At 41.0% G+C, this 18,986-nt stretch overlaps 1 protein-coding gene across 25 annotated transcripts in view; it reads right to left on the reverse strand.

The window, feature by feature from the left end:
* Window positions 1–18,986, reverse strand: part of MICAL3 (microtubule associated monooxygenase, calponin and LIM domain containing 3) — a 165,062-nt gene that overhangs the window by 7,752 nt on the left and 138,324 nt on the right. For 18 of the 25 annotated variants that reach the window (XM_079304036.1, XM_079304039.1, XM_079304037.1 and 15 more), the window contains 5 exons: window positions 16,410–16,460; window positions 14,719–14,826; window positions 13,916–14,009; window positions 9,054–9,104; window positions 556–621 (listed from right to left, as the gene is read on the reverse strand). In XM_079304036.1, the coding sequence (XP_079160162.1) occupies window positions 556–621; window positions 9,054–9,104; window positions 13,916–14,009; window positions 14,719–14,826; window positions 16,410–16,460 (370 nt within the window). The remainder of the gene's footprint in view (window positions 1–555; window positions 622–9,053; window positions 9,105–13,915; window positions 14,010–14,718; window positions 14,827–16,409; window positions 16,461–18,986) is intronic. The other 7 variants (XM_079304028.1, XM_079304040.1, XM_079304042.1 and 4 more) reach the window with 4 other exon arrangements.

Here is an 18,986-nt window from a genome sequence, read left to right on the forward strand (position 1 = left end):
TGGTTAGCAAAATTACACCATGAACACACATAAAACAACCCCTTCCCCATGCCTTGGCAATGTAAACTCTACAGCAAACTTCATTTGGGATAGTTAAAGAATGCACTCAGCAAGACAGATGAAGGAAAGCTTGTCTAACTTAAGGTCTGTCGGTTTTTAAAGTTGAAGGATGTTTTTCAAATCAGTCCTTATAAAGACACAGTATTCCTTTAATCCCTATATGCTAATTAAAAGGCCATTATTTATTAAGGAAACAGATTTCCATCCCTTACCGAATGAAAACAGAAACTTTTGAGTGTGACACTTCTGGTCCCACAGCTGCTGCCCATTGCCCCTCCCAGTCACTGCACCTTCTCTTGCACAGCTGGGACTAGCAAAAGGGATACTGTACCTTTAACAGCTTGCCACAGGCTCAGAAAAGCTGGTTACCAGCTAGCTACACACAAGGCTGGTTTGGGGACACAGCAAGAAAAGGGCTGTGGTCACTAGCTGGCTAGTGCTGCTATGACAACCCAGCTGTGGGCAGGAGGACAGGGGTGTGTGAGGTTACGTTACCTTCATGGGCACAGCAAGGGCAGAAGGAGAGAGGTCTACGACGTGGTGTCCCGGCATTGGGCTCAACTTCAATAGGACCAAACGAGGAAGAGGAAGAGGCAGGAGAGGAAGAGGAAGTTGGAAGTGGAACGGAAGAGGAGGAAAGGGGTGAAATAAAAGACAAGCAAAGGACAAAAAGCGTAAGAGTGAGAAAGGAAGGAAACACAAGAAGAAAAGAAAAGAAAAAATACAAGAAATGGAGAAGCAGAAACAAGGGATACAGTCTACAGATGAATAATGTCCCTGATAAGCACAGATAACAGGTAAGAGGTAGACTGAGGTGCTGGTGAACTCTTACTGAGCTGTACAAATACCAGGCAGGAGGTTACTGTTACTGCACTTTTCCTAATGTACAGTTTTCCCGTGCAAGGTCTTTGAAAGGTTTGTGACCCAGATGTCAGGACGAGTAGAGACTTATATTTCACTTCTGCTGGTCAAGGTCAGATTTCAAGCAGGGTTACAGTAAGTCTCTCCTGCATGCATAAGACACCACCTGCAAGCAGCCACCCTACCTGAAGCTCTATCAGAACCATGCTCTTATCACCGTGGCAGCATCCACTGATGGTAAAAGTGTCTTTGGTAATGGAACAGAATGTTTTCAGACAGGGAACATCACAGGGAGAATCTGATTACCATGGAACCAGTGTGCCAGGATCTGCTGTGTCAAGTGTGGTGAGTACACATGTACTCCCCTGGATTGTTGTGCTTAGGGGGGGAAAAGGCTTTTACATGGATAAAGTGATTCACATCAGGCTCTGCAGGGACAGTGACCAACTGAGGACTTTGCAGAGTTAAAACAATAAATTTAAAGCTCTCCCTTGGTGTTCTCATAACACAAAGCATTCTAAAGCTTACAAGTACTGTTCGTATTGGTGACTTACTGAATCTTTATCATCTTTTCCATCAGCCAGTGAAAGACAAACATTTCTCATCTCTCAAAAGGTTCAGCTGTTTTAACACCAAGAATTTGCTTTTCAGTGGTACTTAACATTAGAGATATAAATAGCAGGCAGTAACCAGTATCACTAATAGTTACAGGAGAACATGCACCAGGGAGATGATGAACTCTGAAACGTCAGAGCTACCAGAATGGAACACTTACTGATCTCAGGGCACAACAGCATTTATAAAGAGGAGGCATTTCTGTGTTGAGAAAAGGCATCAACTCCACAACAACAGTATGGTAGGAATAACACTCATTTTGGAGAAGTCAGCAGTGTTTGATCTTGGTGGTTCAGAGAGAGTTCTACAAAATTAGAGTACCAGTGAAGTGGGAAGGCTTTAGAAGGGACCATCACAGAACTAGAGCAGCACATGGAGGACACACTGGAGCAAGAGGGAGAGCACACCAGCTTCAGAGCTCGTGACTGAGCAGCACAGCTTCCCCAGAAGAAGAAACCTCTGTACTGGAAGCAGGAAGGGGCAACATTAGGAAAAAAGGTGTCACAGCTGGCCATAGGACAGTTACAAATAAAGCATTGTACCAACAAGAGTTGAGATCAAGTAGCAGAACATGAATTACAGCTGTTCTGAATTTTCCAACATCTTCATTTAAAATAGAAAAATACTAAGGCTTTTTCCCTATAACCACCATTTCACAGAGCAGGTTACAAAAGCAAAACAAACAAGAAAAACCCCAAACCACAAAGGCACAGTGAAGAATATGCTTGCACACAAAGCACAGCATTTACTGTATGATATTTGTTAAATATTTTTTATTTCCCATCTTATTAAAAATTAATTCTTTCAGCTAAAAGCTTTAACACTCTAACTTGGTCTAACCCCTATTTTAAGGGTGATCAGGGAGATGGAGATTTAAGTGTATAGAAAAATTCACTTCTCTCAGGGTTTGACTTTTCATTCAGAACTGGGGCTGGAGGATTTGATACATTTCAAGCCATGGACATAGAGACTTGGTGAGGAACTTCCAGTTTCCCATATTTGAGCTGAAAATAAATACCCAGTATGTGAAAACATGATTCATTTCATTGTGAAATGACCACAAACTACTAACTTTTGTTATCAGTAAGCAAGCGAGAAGACACTAGGAGAGTGTCCATCCATGGAAAGACCATCTTTGGTCTCCAGTAAAAAGCCCCAGGGATCACACAGCACCTGACTAATACAGAGCTTGCTCCCCACAACTGTATTTTCCTCCCTTGCTCTTTAGTTATCTTCCCACTCTTGTCTAAAGAAAAGTTGTCCTTGAATCAAGTGACAAAGTCCATGGTGTCTACACTAGTCTTGCTACTAGAAAAGTCAACATGTTTTTTCAGTAGGATAATAAACATAACCTTTGCAATTAAGATCCTTTCCAGATACTCTAGATGTAAATTACAGTTAATTACATCCGTGAATACAGGTCATGATCAATGCAATTACTTTGGAAACAATTTCTGTTCAAAGCAGGATGATTAGCAAGGCTTTAAAAAGTCTTCCTTATGTACTGGAGGTCTTTAACAGCAAGAGCAAAGTGCAACCTGAAAACTTACTTCCTGTGGTTCTCTAAAGCTTATTTAATGGCTTATTGCTCCAGAAGCCATTACTATTCCTACAGTAATTATTACTATTACTATTGCATTGTTTAGAGAAGATAAATCATCACTTCTTAGACTCATTAAATTATAAATAGGATCATCACTGCAGAGAATTTTTCTTGATCTGGAGCCAGGGTCAGATAGTGAAAAACCCATTTGTTGTGCAAATTAAACAAACCTCAACAAACCAACACCCCTCCTTTCTGTTTAAGTCTCCTTCACCACCAAAAATATACTGACACAGGTCTTCACCCACAACATGGAAAGAGCAAATGGCAGCAGCAACATCTGCTGAAGCAGTTTGTTTGGAAGGAGCTGAGAGGCAAGAGAAAAATCATTTCTGTGAGCATTCCCTTCTTAGGTTCCTTCTGAGCTGCCAGCAAGTTCAAGGTGTGGCTATAGCCTCTGGACAGAAAGTTACCATTTTTTTGACCAGAAGGATAAAGCTGCCAACAGACTGTATTAGTCACGAGTTGCTCCTTTCAGTGCCACAAGCCAAGTGTTTTTTGGTTTTTTTTTGTGAAAAGCCTTGGCAGCAGAGCTCAGCAGTACAAGCTGCTGGCAAGCCAGAGCATGGTTTGGAGGCAGGAAATGAGTGTGCCCCAGTTCCTGAGCACACTGAACATTCTCGAGAGGCAGAAGCTCTGCTTTGCCCACCAGACACATCCCATCAATAAAGTGACTGGAATTACCTTGCTTCTGTGTAAAAAAGCCACAACAATGACCTTGTTTGTCACAGTACTTTTGAGAGATGGCAGATTTTGCTACAGTGGTAGAAACCAAGAGCCAGGTCAAGAATAAACACCACAGCTTCAAAGTCTCTTCAAAACACGGACCAGAAATTGTATAGCCACTATGAAAATATACCTTCATTTTTCCTGTACACTGTTCTTTGCTACAGAAGCTACATTGAACTGTTGCATTATTTTCTAATCTTTATTTACCTGTTGATTAAAGAGCAATTCTTCAGACTGCTTTTGTCCTTTTCCTCTCTAGCTCCATAACACTTCTTCACAATCAGAAGCACAGTGGTCAAAATTAATGATCAGGATAAAGAAAGCACTGCACAAAATTTGGGGTGGCAGACTCCATCACTCCCAAGCTACAGCTCACACTGATCCTCTTCACTATTTGCCCCTGCTTTTTGATATGAGAGCTGTGATGATTACTGAGAAGTGGTGAGCTGTTGCAAGTTAAATTTACTTGAACAGATGCACCACAGACCAAGTGGGATCACATCCTTTGTGAGCTTTGCATCCAAAGACTTAGATTTTTACATTGTTGACTAATCGTGGTGGTTTGGAAAACAGCAACAATGGACAGGAAATCCAGCTCTGAGGCCCATCTCAGTTCTGTGGCACTCACCTTCACAAGCTAAAAGCATGACACTTGAGAAATTTATTCTACCAATAAACTTCATCTCTTATTTACCAGGAATACTAAAAGCTCTGATTTTAAATCAGTGCTTAAAATATGGATCACTCCAAAAGAGATCGGTAAGCCAAAGAGCACTGATCACAGTAAATGTCCTCTTTTCCACCCTTAAAAAAAAATCAGGTTATGGTCAGAAATCCAAGTACTGAAAAACAAAGCATTCTAACTCGATTATTTGGTGAAGTTTCTCAACAGCAGCATTGTTAAAAATCAAGGATACAGAAAGCCAACCCTTGGAGAACAGCATGCACAGAACTGCAGGCTGAGAACGAGGATTTTGACAAATGTCCTGCAAGCACGTCACACTTTATTAAATCTGGGTCAAACTCAATATCCTTTACAGTACAATCACGAGAAGAAACCTGGGGAAAACTCACAGAGCACTGGATTGTCATGAGAACTGAACCACTTATTTACCCAGCAGAAGGGGGTGAGGGAAAGGCAGGAAAGGGAAGGAAAAAAAATGAGGAAAGCAATGGTTGGAACAGAACACACACACAAGTGACTCCACAGAAATCTTCTGCTTCCACTCAACCTTGAGGCACTTGATAAAGCACTCAGAATGAATACAATCCTGCACTGACCCTGTCTCCCAAGACTGTTGTTTTTGTGTGCAGAAAGAAGCAGGTGAATAGCAATTGCCTAAAACAAGTACTGGTACTTAACAAGTTCTGCTTATCAAGTGTTGCTTCCTGCACAAAATTTACAGCAAAGAAAACAAGTCACCGATTCACTTCAGGGTCAAAAACAGCTGCAGACTCTGAAAACAATGTTTATCTTGCAACTCCACTCCCCTTCCACAAGAGCTGTGTTCGCCAATCACAAGAAATAGGACTGATCCCACTTGAATATATCAGACTCCAGCCTTGCAGAGTTAGACCTGCAAGACTTCAAAGGACATAGCAAATTCAAATGGTTTAAATAAGTTTAAAAAAGATGAAGCTGCATAAGGCTCTTGTCAAGAAAACAGACACTATCAAACATACCAGCTCTCTTCCCTGCATCCTTCTTGCCTCCCTTGGCATATTCCAGCCAAGAAAAAAGCAAGATGGGTGTGTGTGGCTGTTTGTTTAATGATTCCCTGCTGGGTGCCAGGAAAAGGAAGCTGCTCACTTGAAGGCTGAGGAAACCATGGAGGTACTTTCCAGAGACACACAAGGAGCTGGTGGGTTAGGAGGAATTGAGGCTGGGACTAAGGAGGCAAGGTGACTCATGGAGAATGGAAAAAGGAGAGGGGGAAAAAAGGGCAAGGAATAAAAGGAGAAGATCTGAGAAGAAGGCAGGACCTAAAATTTACAGACAAATAATGCTGGGCAAAAGAGGCAGCAGAGCCCAAAAATTTTGGAAGAAGTCCAAAGGCTGGGATTTGTTCTGTGGAGACTTTGTCAGTGGGAAGACAAGACCAGGAGTAGCTAGTGGAGAGGAATAGGAGGTCTGAAGGGTAGAATGCTAGGATTTCTTGGTCAAGAAGGCAGGATTAAAATTAAATGCCTGAGAACGAAAATGGGAAGTGGGGTAAGGAGCTCTGGATGAAGTAAAACAGGATCAGGACAAGGACTGTCTCAAAAGAGGGAACAAAAGGACAAAGAGTATATATCCACCAGGCCAGGGCACCCCTCCACTGCCTGGCTCAGAATCCATATTTTCAAGTCTCACTATTCCACTGCTGCCAACAAACATGTATAAAATCTACTGATTGTGTCCCATTTCCTCTCCATAAGGACCCAGAAGATGACAACCTAGTGTTGCAACCCATTATTCCATAATGACATGAGACAGCTCTCTGTGGTGGATCTGAAGGTTATAAATCCCTTGATATATCAATATAATATAAAGACTTAATTTCAGTTGCTTTTGCAACCTTTGTAATGTTCTTTTAACCACACCACGCACACAATATACACACAGGAATAATTACTCAGAATTGAAATGTGACCATCTGGAGCATGAAATGAAACATCTGTGTTACAGCAACAGTACAAAACATTTCAGAACAGGAAGAGAGGAATATGACATCTGAGCAGAGCAACGGAGCTAGCTGAGATAGCAATCTATAATCCTACACACTGGAAGTTGACCAGGATGTCAGAAGTTATCACCCCCCTTGCAGAAGCTGTAAATATTACCAGTTTGCAGATAACTTTCCAAAGTGCTTTGCAATTTTTGTTAATATTCTATGACAGCATGACCAGAGCCACGGCCATGCCTCAGAGACAGGGGTTGCAGATATAATAATTAACTGTGCAGCATCCAAGCTGCCTGCAGTGCTCAGCAGAACCTCCAGGGATTTTAACAGCACTCCACTCAGATGCAGCATCCTGCACAGACATGTTAATCTTGGAGATGAGCTCTGTATCTGCCACTTGAGCTGACAAGTATCACCAGAGCAATGTATCCCTTCTGGCAGAAGTGTTCTGGCAGGCCCAAAAGCAAATATAAAGCAAATTACAGAGGCAACAAAATAATACTATAAAGCCACATACTCCAGGCTATACTGGCTCACTGCATTTAAAGGGATACTGCCAAGTAAAGTGTTTTTTAAATTTAGTTTGGAAACAGTGTTTTTGAGATGAGCAGGAATTTGAGAGAGTTTTAAGACGTATCAACTGTTTTTAAAATATCCATGAAAATTTCCTCTGAGTGTTGGAAGCCCATGTGACTGAGTCACCATATAAATAAAAGCAGCCTGTTCAAAAATGAACACTCTGAGGAACAGAAAAGCAAACACGCAAAGAGATAAACAGTAAATTCCATTTCCAATTAACATTTTCTGCAGCACAGCACATTTTTTTTAAAGTGACAGTGTCCCTTTAAGTGAAGATGATTTTGCTTTTCTTAAAGCCACTACAAGTGATTTTGATGGGATTGCTGTCTCTAAAGGGGCATTAGGAGCAGAGGCAGGAGGAGGGAGAGGTGTAGTGGAGATAGCATTAAACAGGGAGAAGGGTCTGTTAAGTGTAACTCAGCATCAACCCTTTTACAGCTCCTACTCTATGCACATATGAGAATGGGCCAGCCCTGGTGGATAAAACCAGGAAGAGGGTTTCAAAGTCTCTCTGCAGGAGATAGCCCAGGAAAGAATGCCAGAGGGACTGAACAGTGAATGAAGCACAGGGCTAGCAGAGGACTATCACATCAAAATTAGCACAGGGGAACTGGGCAACAAAATAGATTACTCAGGAGGAAAGCTTTCCATTCTGAAACTTGCACTTGGGTGGATATTCTGAACTCAGGTGGATGTTCTTCAATAAAAGGCTATTGAGTAATTCACAACAGGTAGGTACAGATGGATACTATGTGGGACAGCCTCCATGGAGCAGGAAAAAAAAGGCTCTTAAAAACCCAGGCAAGATTATGTTTGGAGGATCAAATACACAACACAATGAAACCAGGGAAGACTTCCAGGGATGTGTCTTGGATCAGGCCTAGAGTGTGTGGATCTTTCCCTCTGCAGAGCTGGTCTGCAATACAGTCCCTCAAAAAAACACAGCTTATATCAAGCAACTTTCTACTCTGAAAGATAAACTAAATAAGACCCTCAGATAACAAGGCAACTGAGCAGAGTTTGCTTTCTCTCGTATCTGCTGACAAACAGTCATGTTCACTTCCTAAGAATAGATTTTGGGTGGTTAGACTAGCAAGGGAAATTTTAATTTTCAAGATAGGCAAATGCTAATAAAATGTCATTTGCAACCCAAAAGTTAATCACCTACTAAGGGACTAAGGAAGTAACAATTAAAGCAAGGGCAGAACCATGGTATAGAGTGATGACCAGATTCTTAAGTGAAAATGAAAACTAAACACTGTAATGTGTGTTTAGCACTAAATGGGATATTAAAGCAATAGCACAGCAAGGAACTTAATATCTGTGTAATGATGCAAACTGGATTCCAGCAAAAATGACTGGAACTCTTAACAGCAGCTTCTCTTCTAACCTTACAGTAAGACAAAACAAGAAAGAAGACATAACTGTCATCTGCAAGTGTTTTCAAAGTCCCTTGAGGGAGCATTTCTGTTTTGTTAGATCAACATCACACTCTGGATTTTTTGGAAGAAAAAACAAGCCTCGGAAGGGCAAGACAGAGGCAATAGCATGACTAATCCTTGACAGTGCTGTTTGCTCTTGCTGTCCCCTTAAAATACTTTCCTAAAGAAAACATCTGTGATGGAGATGGAATTTACAAAGGAGAAGTAAAAAACCAGAATGACCTTCTACTGCTAGCAGGGAAGGTGGCTGGAATGAAAACAGTAAGCAAATTTAGAAAAAAATCAGCACTGTGAAAAACAGAAGAGGGAGCCTTACACATGGTTTGTGGAACATGCCAGGATCTCCTGCTCCTGAGCTGGAAAAGGGGTTCTGCTATCATCAGTCATGTGCAAGGGCTGTTTCTTCTCGTTTGTGAGCCAAGGATGGGAGAAGTAGGTGAAGGGAGGGTGGGGAGGAGTGTCAGCAGGGTTAGTGTCAGCAGCAGGTTCAGCCATACATACCACCCAGATGCAAGTCGATGAGGTCACTGTAATAAGACTCTCCCCAATAGTCTACAACAAGGAATTGGTGAAGACAGAGTTATTGAGTCAGATACCCACCCTAGCCCCATACAATCAAAGCTATATATGGGAAAGACACAGAAACAAAAAATGGGCAAACAAAGAGACAGGCAGCTATACACGTGGGCACACACACATATTTATACAAACACTATTCTCTTTCTCTGTATATAGACATATATGTACACACACACACAAATATATCACAAACATATATATTGGGAAGATGAAGAGAAAACTTCCAGCAGGCAGGCAAGGACTTCCAAGGGGAAAAATCAAGAAGGTTACACAGAGACACTTCACCTATTTGTGTTTGCAGCAGCACCTGTCACTGATGTCTCTCCTGTTCTTGCTGAGAAAAGCAGAATTAATCCTGTTGCTTTGGAGCTGAGCAATATGTCAGAAGGAAACTGTGTAATTTCTTAGGACAGCTGCAGGAAAGGTGTAAGGGTTGATTTTTTGGAGGTGAATGAGTGGAGGATGGTGGATGGCACACAGGTGAGAGGCACTGACTGAGCCCCAACACGAATGGCAAACACCCAGGCGTAGGAAGATGGGGTTGTGTGCTCCTGCTGATGCAGTCTCTGTGCCAGGGAAGAACTGCACAGCAGTTTTCAGGACAGAGATGTGCATTTCCACAGCTGCCAGAGACAGGGGCAGTACAAGTCTAGCACTGTGGAACATTTTGTTGGGAGCAGACAGATGGAAGTATTGAGAGCAATATTTCTCACTGCATATGATCCATTTGTTGTAAAGTGGTGGCTCTTAAACTTTTCAGGATTGATCTGACAGTAGATGTTTTCCAAGGTCTTAAAAATGACTATCAAGGTTTATGCTAGAGGGAATAAAAGAAAAGTCTGGAAATTTCTGATTTCACATATTTTTAAGTTAACGATTGAAAAAAAGAAAAATTCACAGAGGAAATTCAAGTCATTAGCATGTCCAAACAGGCGAATGCACTATAATACAAACTACTATTGCATTAGTAATATTGTATTACATTAATTAACTCATTCAAGATGTCTCTTGGGACACCACAGAAAACTGAGACAATTCTTCATTGAGACAGATCCTGCTTTACCACTGTAGTGAAATACCATGATGCAATAGGAAGGGGGCAGGGAGGGGAAGGAAAACAAGGAATGACAGGAGCTTAGACCACCTGTGTATGACAAACCTGCCCCTGAACACAGAGCTTACACTGCCACTTGAAAGAGAGCTCAGCCTCCTAATCATTCATTCTTGCTATGAATGCAACTATCAAAGGCTGAGATTTTCAAAGATACTCACAGAGAAGACAATAAGGCAATTAAGTAATCACAGGTTGTGAGATTTTCTGAATCAGAAAGTAAATGTTAGATTGAGCATTCAGGTTTTGAAAGAATAAAAGACCAACTGTTCCATGCCTGAGGCTGAGATAATTTTAAAAAAGACAAGAAGGCAACCAAGAAGATACAATTATTTTGTCAGAATTAAAGCTGATGGTGACCTCCAAAATCTCTGTGATTTTGATTAGCTGAAGAACAAGTATCACCATATAAATATTCCACCTTGAAAATTAGCAGATAATGTGTGAAACTCCTGGAAAGAATATTGAGCTGCCTGAATCTATTGCTAGGATCTAAAGCTGTGACCTCTCAGCAGGTCATCACTGTGAAGAATTTATTGACAATCTTCTCAGTGTAAGTTACTTGCCCATAACATATTAAGGGTGATGCAAAATGGATAGAAAGTAGAAACAAAATTATTCTAAGTCAATAAATTTTTATCCATAGAACTGGTTTTTGTTCTTACCAGTTGAACTGAAAAATACTTTTTTCTAAAAATGGAAAGTGGTCCAGACATGAGAGATCTGAGGAAATAAAGTTAGTGGAAGACCTCTACAAAAGAAAAATTTGCAATTCTTTACAGACAGAAAAGAAGACTAAGAAGCAATATGCTACAAGATAATAAACTAACTAGAGAAGTAGTTCAGATGGTCTTGTCTGTCTTTTTCCATAAGAGAAAAAGAAAAGAATCATTGCAAGTTACAGAATTCTGTTTCTTCTGTTTGGATTTTTAAATAGTAAGAAACTACTATTAACATTACCCAAAACTCCTTATTTAAATGCTGATCAGCAAGTGATTTTCTCCTTTCCCTACAGGGAAGGAACCTGAAAATCCCACTCATTACAGAGCCTAATATATTGTCCAAGAACAGCTAATACTGGCTGCTGCCTTTGAAATTGCCATTTTTTGATGCTGTACTGCAATCCTCTATTTATGTGAACAGAGCAACTGCACAGCAGACATACCTCCCAAGCTTCCCCATTTTTTCTCTTTGTATAACCTTATAAAGATTTATTTTTTTTTAAGGTGGCAACGCTACTCTACACACTGCTTTTCCCTTTTTGTCTTTATGGTTTCATTAGGGAAGGGACTGATCAGAGACAAGAGCACGACTCCACACCTTTACACAGAGCTCCTTGCTGGATGTAGTGGTCACTGTCAGGTCACAAAGCAGATGACAGAAAAATGATGCTTCCCTCTTGAATAATTAGTGGATATTGCAGGGAGAAATTAACCTTATGGACTGTGATACCACAGATCTCAAAAAGAAGGAATTCAGTTATTTTGATTCCAAACATATGTAAAATGTCTGGAAAAGAAGCAGCTGAGAGGAAACCTTACTGCACTCTACAACTTCCTGACAGGAGGCTGTAGCCAGGTGGGGCTTGGTCTCTTCTCCCATGTAACAAGGAGCACAACAAGAGAAAATGGTCTCAGGTTGTGCCAGGGGAGGCTTAGCTTGGATATGAAGAAACATTTCTTCATGGAAAGGTTTGTCAAGCCCTGCAACAGGTTGCCCAAGGCAGTGGTGGAGTCCCCACCCTGGAGATATTGAAAAGACATGTGGATGTGGCATTTTAGGGACATGGTTTAATGGTGGGCTTGGCAGCATTGGGTTAATTGTTGAACTCGTCATCTTTTCCAACCTAAATGATTTTATGGCCATGCAAGAGGATCCAGAGAGGTGAAACATGGGATGGATTTATAATCTTGTGTTTCAGTCAAAACAGATTAGAACATGCTTTTCTTGCCCACCCCAACAGAATTTTGATTCTGGCTAATCCCCTGAAATAAGGGGAAGAATTTAGGATGGTGAATTCTTTATATCAGAGTTAAGTTTCTGCAGCATGTGACCCACTGATAGAAATATTTTGCAAGAGCAAAGCATACTGTAGAGACTTCCTGAAGAGATCCCTTTTGAAAAGCAGGACCCACAATTGCACAGTTTTAGGAAATTCACAAATACACAAGCTCATCTAAGACTGCTTCCATTTGGGAGAGCTGGGAGTGAGAAGCTATTTATCCAAAGGTTTATTCTGCAGTCCCCCCATATAAAATTGTAATTCTTACTGTTGGTCATAGTCTGTCCTCTCTGAACATGTCTTAGGCATCCTATGATTGTTCAGTGAGAAAACTCTGTCATGAATAGAATTCTCTCAGCTGCTAAGATTTCCCACTTGTGCTGGCATGTCTTACATGAAAGTCATTCAGCAGCTCAATAATCAAGATTATTTGGACTTTCAGATGAAAAGAAGCAAAATAAAAAGAACCATTAGAAACAATGGAGGTGTGTTTAGTAAGTGCAGTAACTGGCAGGCCAGAGAACAGAGTGGGGCTACAGAGGGACACACAGCATAAGGAAGGAGGCAGCTCTGAAAGACAGGTATTTGCACAAGCCAATTTTTTTGATCCCACAAATGAAAAAAGACAGCCTGATCATAAACACATTGAAGTCCTCAAGACTGTTCTTGACACCTGCAGGACCTATTTGCTTGGATGAACACTCAGTCCTGCTTCTTTGGCACATCCATGTGGAGCACCAGACATACCTGACTCTGGCTGAGTAGCAACTGGCAGGAAGGAACCACAGACTTTTCCCTGGTGCAGCCTCACTGCCTAATCAAGCTCCATCTTCAGAGGCATAGATGTGGCTCTTCAAGCAACAAGCAAACATTTCCCAAAATATGTTCTACTGTTGCCATTTCTGAACTCTTGTGATCAGGTACATAATCCATATACACACACTGCATTTGCCTGTTGGATATTTGACTCCTTGCAAATTGAGGATTTTTTTTTTCCCAAATCATTATACTACTATCAGCATTATCTGAACCAGGTACTCCTCCACTCATATGCTTGCCAGATCAGATGATACTCATTTAATTTAGTTTCAAGTACACACAACATTTGTTTTAACAGCTTGACATGGATACCTTTCAGTACACATGTGCATTTCTGCTCTGCACAACTTTGTCAGAAGCAGCCAGTGTGCTGGGCTGTGCAGTGAGGAAGATGTTCTGTGATGGTCCCTTGTAAGGACACTACCTTGATAATCCAACACAGTAGTGAAAGCACACACAGTTTCCCAATTATTTCCTTAACATACAAACAAGGTTGTCTTACTGTGACAACTTTGTGTGAATGGCAGCTGAGAAACCCCTGCATTTTCTAGCTGTAGGATCCAGTAATATGCAGAAATAGACAGCCATTAGTAGTAGCTGGAGAATTACCTCCCACACCTCAGGTAAAGGTAAATGAACTAAGTCTCTGCCAACAGGGAAGTCCCAGAATTAAAAGAAACATAGGAAAAACAAGGCCTCAAAAAGATAGTAGAACAGGGAGAAAGGATTCACACTGGGCTCAGTCTCTAGGATATACTGGTCCAATTGCCTCTAAAATCCAAACAGCTACAGATTACTGCACAAGCATTTGGTAAGAAAACATGGGAAACCAGAGCAAGTTGTGATGGATACCTGCTTCTCCTCGAAGGGCCTTCTCCACAGCAACTCCTCTCTCCTCCAGCTGCCTCTGCTTCTCTTCCACTTGCTCCAACTGCCGCTGGATAATCTGTTCAGAGAAGAAGCAGCAGAACCTCACCAAAGCAGTTCTCTTGCTCTGTCTGCAGCACACATCCAGCACTGAGAGACTTGGGACAGATTTGCCTTCTCAAAAACAAGTATTTGTATTCAACAGCATCCTTCTTCAACAGCAAGCATCACAGATTCTGCTGTCATCCTCCTCACCCTGGTGTATCTTAACTCTTAAATCTGCAAACACCTTGATATTCAGTCACTTGCTGCCACTCCTATCACCTTGCTGAACACCCAAGTGAAAGGTGATGCTATTCAGTCAGCTGAGTTCCTGACAAATCCCATCACCTGTAGATGATGTTAACAGTTTTTCAGCAGATTCTCTTGTAATTAAAGGTTAATTTTATAACAGATCAACAACCAGTCTAACCTAGCAAAGCAATGAACAGGTGCAGCTCTATCAGGTATTATCTGAGTTATCACCATTCCATTAAGTGCATGATGGTTCATCCATGTCCAGCTACAAAGATGCTATGGGCATGATTTTTCTCACTGTGAAACTCTCATGATAGGTTTCAGCCAACCTTCAATTCTCTGTGGCACGACACGAAATTTGAAAGAAGGAGCAGGAGCACTCTTGTAGAAAGAGAGGATTGCGTTCTGATACATTTACAGGAATGTCAGGATCAGGGTGCTTTACAGAGTTATCTGTGTAAAGCCACGACAAGAGGTTTGAGAGACACTACCTGAGCTCTGTGCAGCCTCTTTAGCTCCTCTTGCTTGGCTTGTCTGCGGGCAGCTTTCTGTACTCGCCGCGTCAGCTTGGCGTTCAGCTCCTCTTCTGTGTAGGCCCTCTGAAGGAAGGAAAAACAGCAGCAGATCTTAGTGACATGCTCAGAGATATGGGGGCAGGGATGACCACTTTCTCTTCCAAAAAATCTCAGAAGGGAGGTGTTCTGTCTTTGCCATGGCTGTGTCAAAAGTCAAGCTTCTGTAGGCAAAGGTGTTCACAGTGCAGTGAGCAACAATTTCAGGATCAAATCAGGAGTGAAGAAGCATTTAAGCCAGCTGCAAAGCTGTGATTTTATATGACATCCCATCCCTGCCTTCCCTGCTATATGAAACCCCTTCCCAAAGATCAAAGTGGTTTTTATTCTCAGCAATTTTCATTTCTCAATAAATTTAGCCAAACGGATTTAGATAAATCAATGAGTACCATATAGAGGGTTCATCTTGACAGAGCTCCCCTTGATTTGATTTTACAAGAGGGTAAAGGCTTGTCTACATGAAAAGTTACAGCAGTGTAAGCTAAGAAATTACTAGAAACTAATGGAGAATATTGCACCACCAGAAGCCATTCAAAAGGGGAAAAACAATGTTTATAGAAATAGAAGGGTATTTCCTCTTCTGTCAGTGAAACTAGTTTCAGAACATGCCTTTCTAATATTACTGAAATTTGGTTTATGATCTTTCCAGATACACTAACTGGATATATCATAGCCTAGAAAGGCTTTCTCTCAAAGAGCTTTAAGAGGGTCAAAAAAACTTGATGACTGCACTAAGTAAACTACAGTGAGGAAAAAGCCTCTTTTCTCATGTACATGTATTTAAGCTTTAAGAGACTGTTGTAAACGTGCATCTTCCACTTCTGGAAATGTATCTCCTCTGTGGACAGTGAACCTCAAGAACAGAATGTTATTTCAGACCACCCTGAAATTTGCTTAATCTAGTTACTGTACTGCCACATGGGCCAGTCTACCTCTGTTGATGGTTCTCAGTGAACAGAGTTTAAGGTAGGATCACAGCTTAATTAAAAATCCCTCAGGTAGGTCACTGGCAAACACTACTGTTAAAGCTTAAAAAGCTCACACTTTATTCTTTCTTAACACACAAATCCACAATGGTACTTAAATTAGAAGGTAAAGTGACAGAACACATGACCTTTCTATCCTACATAACACTGTTGTGACTGCAAAGACAAGACAGTAAGAATTTCAGAAAGCAGCAACTTCTGCTTTTATTTTACCTTGATACAGAATTTCACTAAGATTTGAGCCAACTTGGCCATTCTGAAAGCTGCTGATTAAAGTGTGATGATTCATTTGAACTCACATGTGAAGTATTAAAAAAGTAGAATATGCAAACCTATACAAGTGCCTTGAAGACCAATTTGCTCTGAAGCTCACAGATCATCCACATCACTTTACAGTGGTGCACTGATAAAGGCATGCATTCCAACCAGACATTTCGGAGCTTAATGCATTTTTGGGAGACATCCTCTACAAAGAATTTGCTGCCCATGTCTGATACCATCTTAGGCATGCACAGTCAGTGTTGATGTTAGTGCACATGTGGTGCAGAGCTATGGATTCAATGGGTTAATGTACAGGGGGACATGCAATGCAACAATGGCCAGTTGTGGGAATGGAGACACTACCTTTGACGAGTATGATCTCTTGAATGCCAAGGCGTGTGGTACATAGATCGACTTTAAAGGGGGAATGGTAAAGGGAGAAAAATAAAAACAAAAAAAAACGCACAAAATGAAGCAAAATCAGTTCAACATTGAAAACAGATGCACAGTAATAAAACAAAGTGGTTTTTACATGAAACGAAATGGTGCAAATGCTGAACGTGGCCCACGCTGATGAAGCACAATGGAACTTCTGGCCACCAAATCAAGTTTCTAGCACTTTCCTGAAGGCAATTAGTTTTGGCAGCCTCCTTGAAGATAAAGTCAACTTGGAAATATCTTTTTCTAGAGGTTGTATTTGGCCTTTGCCTACCTCTATGAGTATGAAATTCTAGCTTAAAATTCGGAATAATGGCTTATTTCTGGAATATATTAGGTTTGAGCTTGGTGAAACTATTACTCTGCCACACAACTCTCCATTTACATTCCAATTTACAGGCTCTCCTAGGAGTTGTGTTTATTCCATAGTTTCAAATTATCTCTATTTCATAGAAATTATAATTGACATTTAACCAACATCATAAATCTTATTCACTGCTTTGTGAATAGATGGGCTCAGAGTGGGTTATGTGTCCTGCAGTAATGGAACCTCCTTGTCTAAAAGGAAAGACTCCAAAGATCTTGAGCTAAAACTAGAGGGGGAAAGGAGCAGGAAAAGGAAGGCAAAGTCACTGCTTACTCTAGCCAAGGACATTCTATGCTACCCTGTACCCAAATACAAGGCAAGCAAAGCACTTAGCTTTGTTTGCTAAGAAGAGAGGTAAATTTGCCTTCATGTCCTGAAGTCCAGAAGGCATTGTGCCACTCTGGGCAAACAGACAGCATTTTGCACTCTCACATTCAATTAACTAAACCAGTCACAAATGAGAAGCCAGAGAACAACACCAGCATGTTTACAGGCTCCAGGAAAAAGCAAGCTACCTGTGGTGGTGAACACCTGAGCACAACACCACAACTGTACACAACAATGACAAACATAGATGGTGACAACACACCTACAAACACAACACCCATGGGGCATTCACATTAGCAATCCTTTACAAGATGCTTCTCTTGAAAGACACCATGTTAAGCAACACTGAATTAATTCACTGCTGATCACAAAGAACAGGCTAAACAGAGCAGGATGTCTGGGAAGCAAGCTGACTACATTACCAAAAAAGCAGCATGAACAGGATTTCAGTTTGGAGAAGGGGTTCACATAAAAGTTAAGTAGCACACAGTAAGTCAGCTCTTACCCATATAAAGTAGCAGGCAGGTTATAACTTAAAAAATACAACTCCCACCCCAAACCAGTACCAACCCAGCTTGGTCACACTTCAAGTTTGGTTATATTTCTTTTGACAGCAAGGCATTCCAGTGTTTGCATGTATATTCTACATCCTTGGATAGGATGCAACAAAATGAGGTAAGTCAAGTTTTCAGATCCATATAGTCTAAATAAATACATTCTTGAAACTATTCTTAAGAAAACAGGCAGATGCTAGTGAATAAATTCTCAATGTTAGCTTCAGCAACAGCAAATGAGTGAAAATTACACACTACCACCATGCCCTTGGAAGAACTTGGATTCCAGGCATCTGGTACCATCACCTATCACCCCCTCCTGTGCTTAGAGATGTGATCTTTCTGCAAAAGCCATTTTAAATCTAAGTGGCCCAGCACAGAAAAAAAATTACCAACAAGGCAGACCAAAAACTCTGTAACTCTTATCTGAACCCCAGGCATTGGGTATCTGTCCTCTGCTGGCCCCAAGTACCTCATTCTTCTGCATCTCTTGGAAAATGCAGAATTTCTCATGAAACGCCTTGAGGGCATGCAAGGGGGAATGGAAGGGGGAGAGAAAAAAGGGAATAAAATAAAAACAAAATAATCTTCCTCTCAGATGAGATCTAGACCAACTAGGGAAAGAGATTAAAAGAGAGATAAGTAAATACAGAAAATTCCTATTTAGTTCATCAATTTCTTTCACCAGCCTTAAATTCATTCATTAGCCATTATAATTCATTCTATTATATATATTTAGAAAGCATTTCATATGACACTTCAATTTGCAGTACTTCCACACCTTTGCCATCTCAGCCAAGGATCACCTTGGCATCTGAGACTGATTTGTGCACATGGGATGACAGATTTGAGTCAGGAGGCACAGGACACTGTGCCTATGACATTTCCCTCCCAGAGGCTCTTTTCTTCTTGAGCTGTTTTACTATGTGTACCAGGCACCAATAGGCAAGAACAGTGGGAACAGTTTTCATTTTGATATACCAGAAGAGCCTTAGTGTTCTATGGGGTCAACAAAATCTCCTCAAAACCCTGCCAGTTCTGCCTAGCAGAACTTAGAGGCTCTCAGGAATGAAAGCTTCATTACTGTGATCAAAGAGTTCCTTAAATTATTTGCCCTAAACCAGGACACCTTGCTTTTGCATTAACAGTGACATTCTAAAATTCAATCAAATATTTAAAAACAACTAGCTTTGAAACTTGGCTTTCACCATATATTTTCCACATATAAATGTGTGCAAGTAAACTAAATCCTTA

Source organism: Erithacus rubecula (assembly GCF_903797595.1).
Source record: "Erithacus rubecula genome assembly, chromosome: 4".
NCBI classification, from domain to species: domain Eukaryota; kingdom Metazoa; phylum Chordata; class Aves; order Passeriformes; family Muscicapidae; genus Erithacus; species Erithacus rubecula.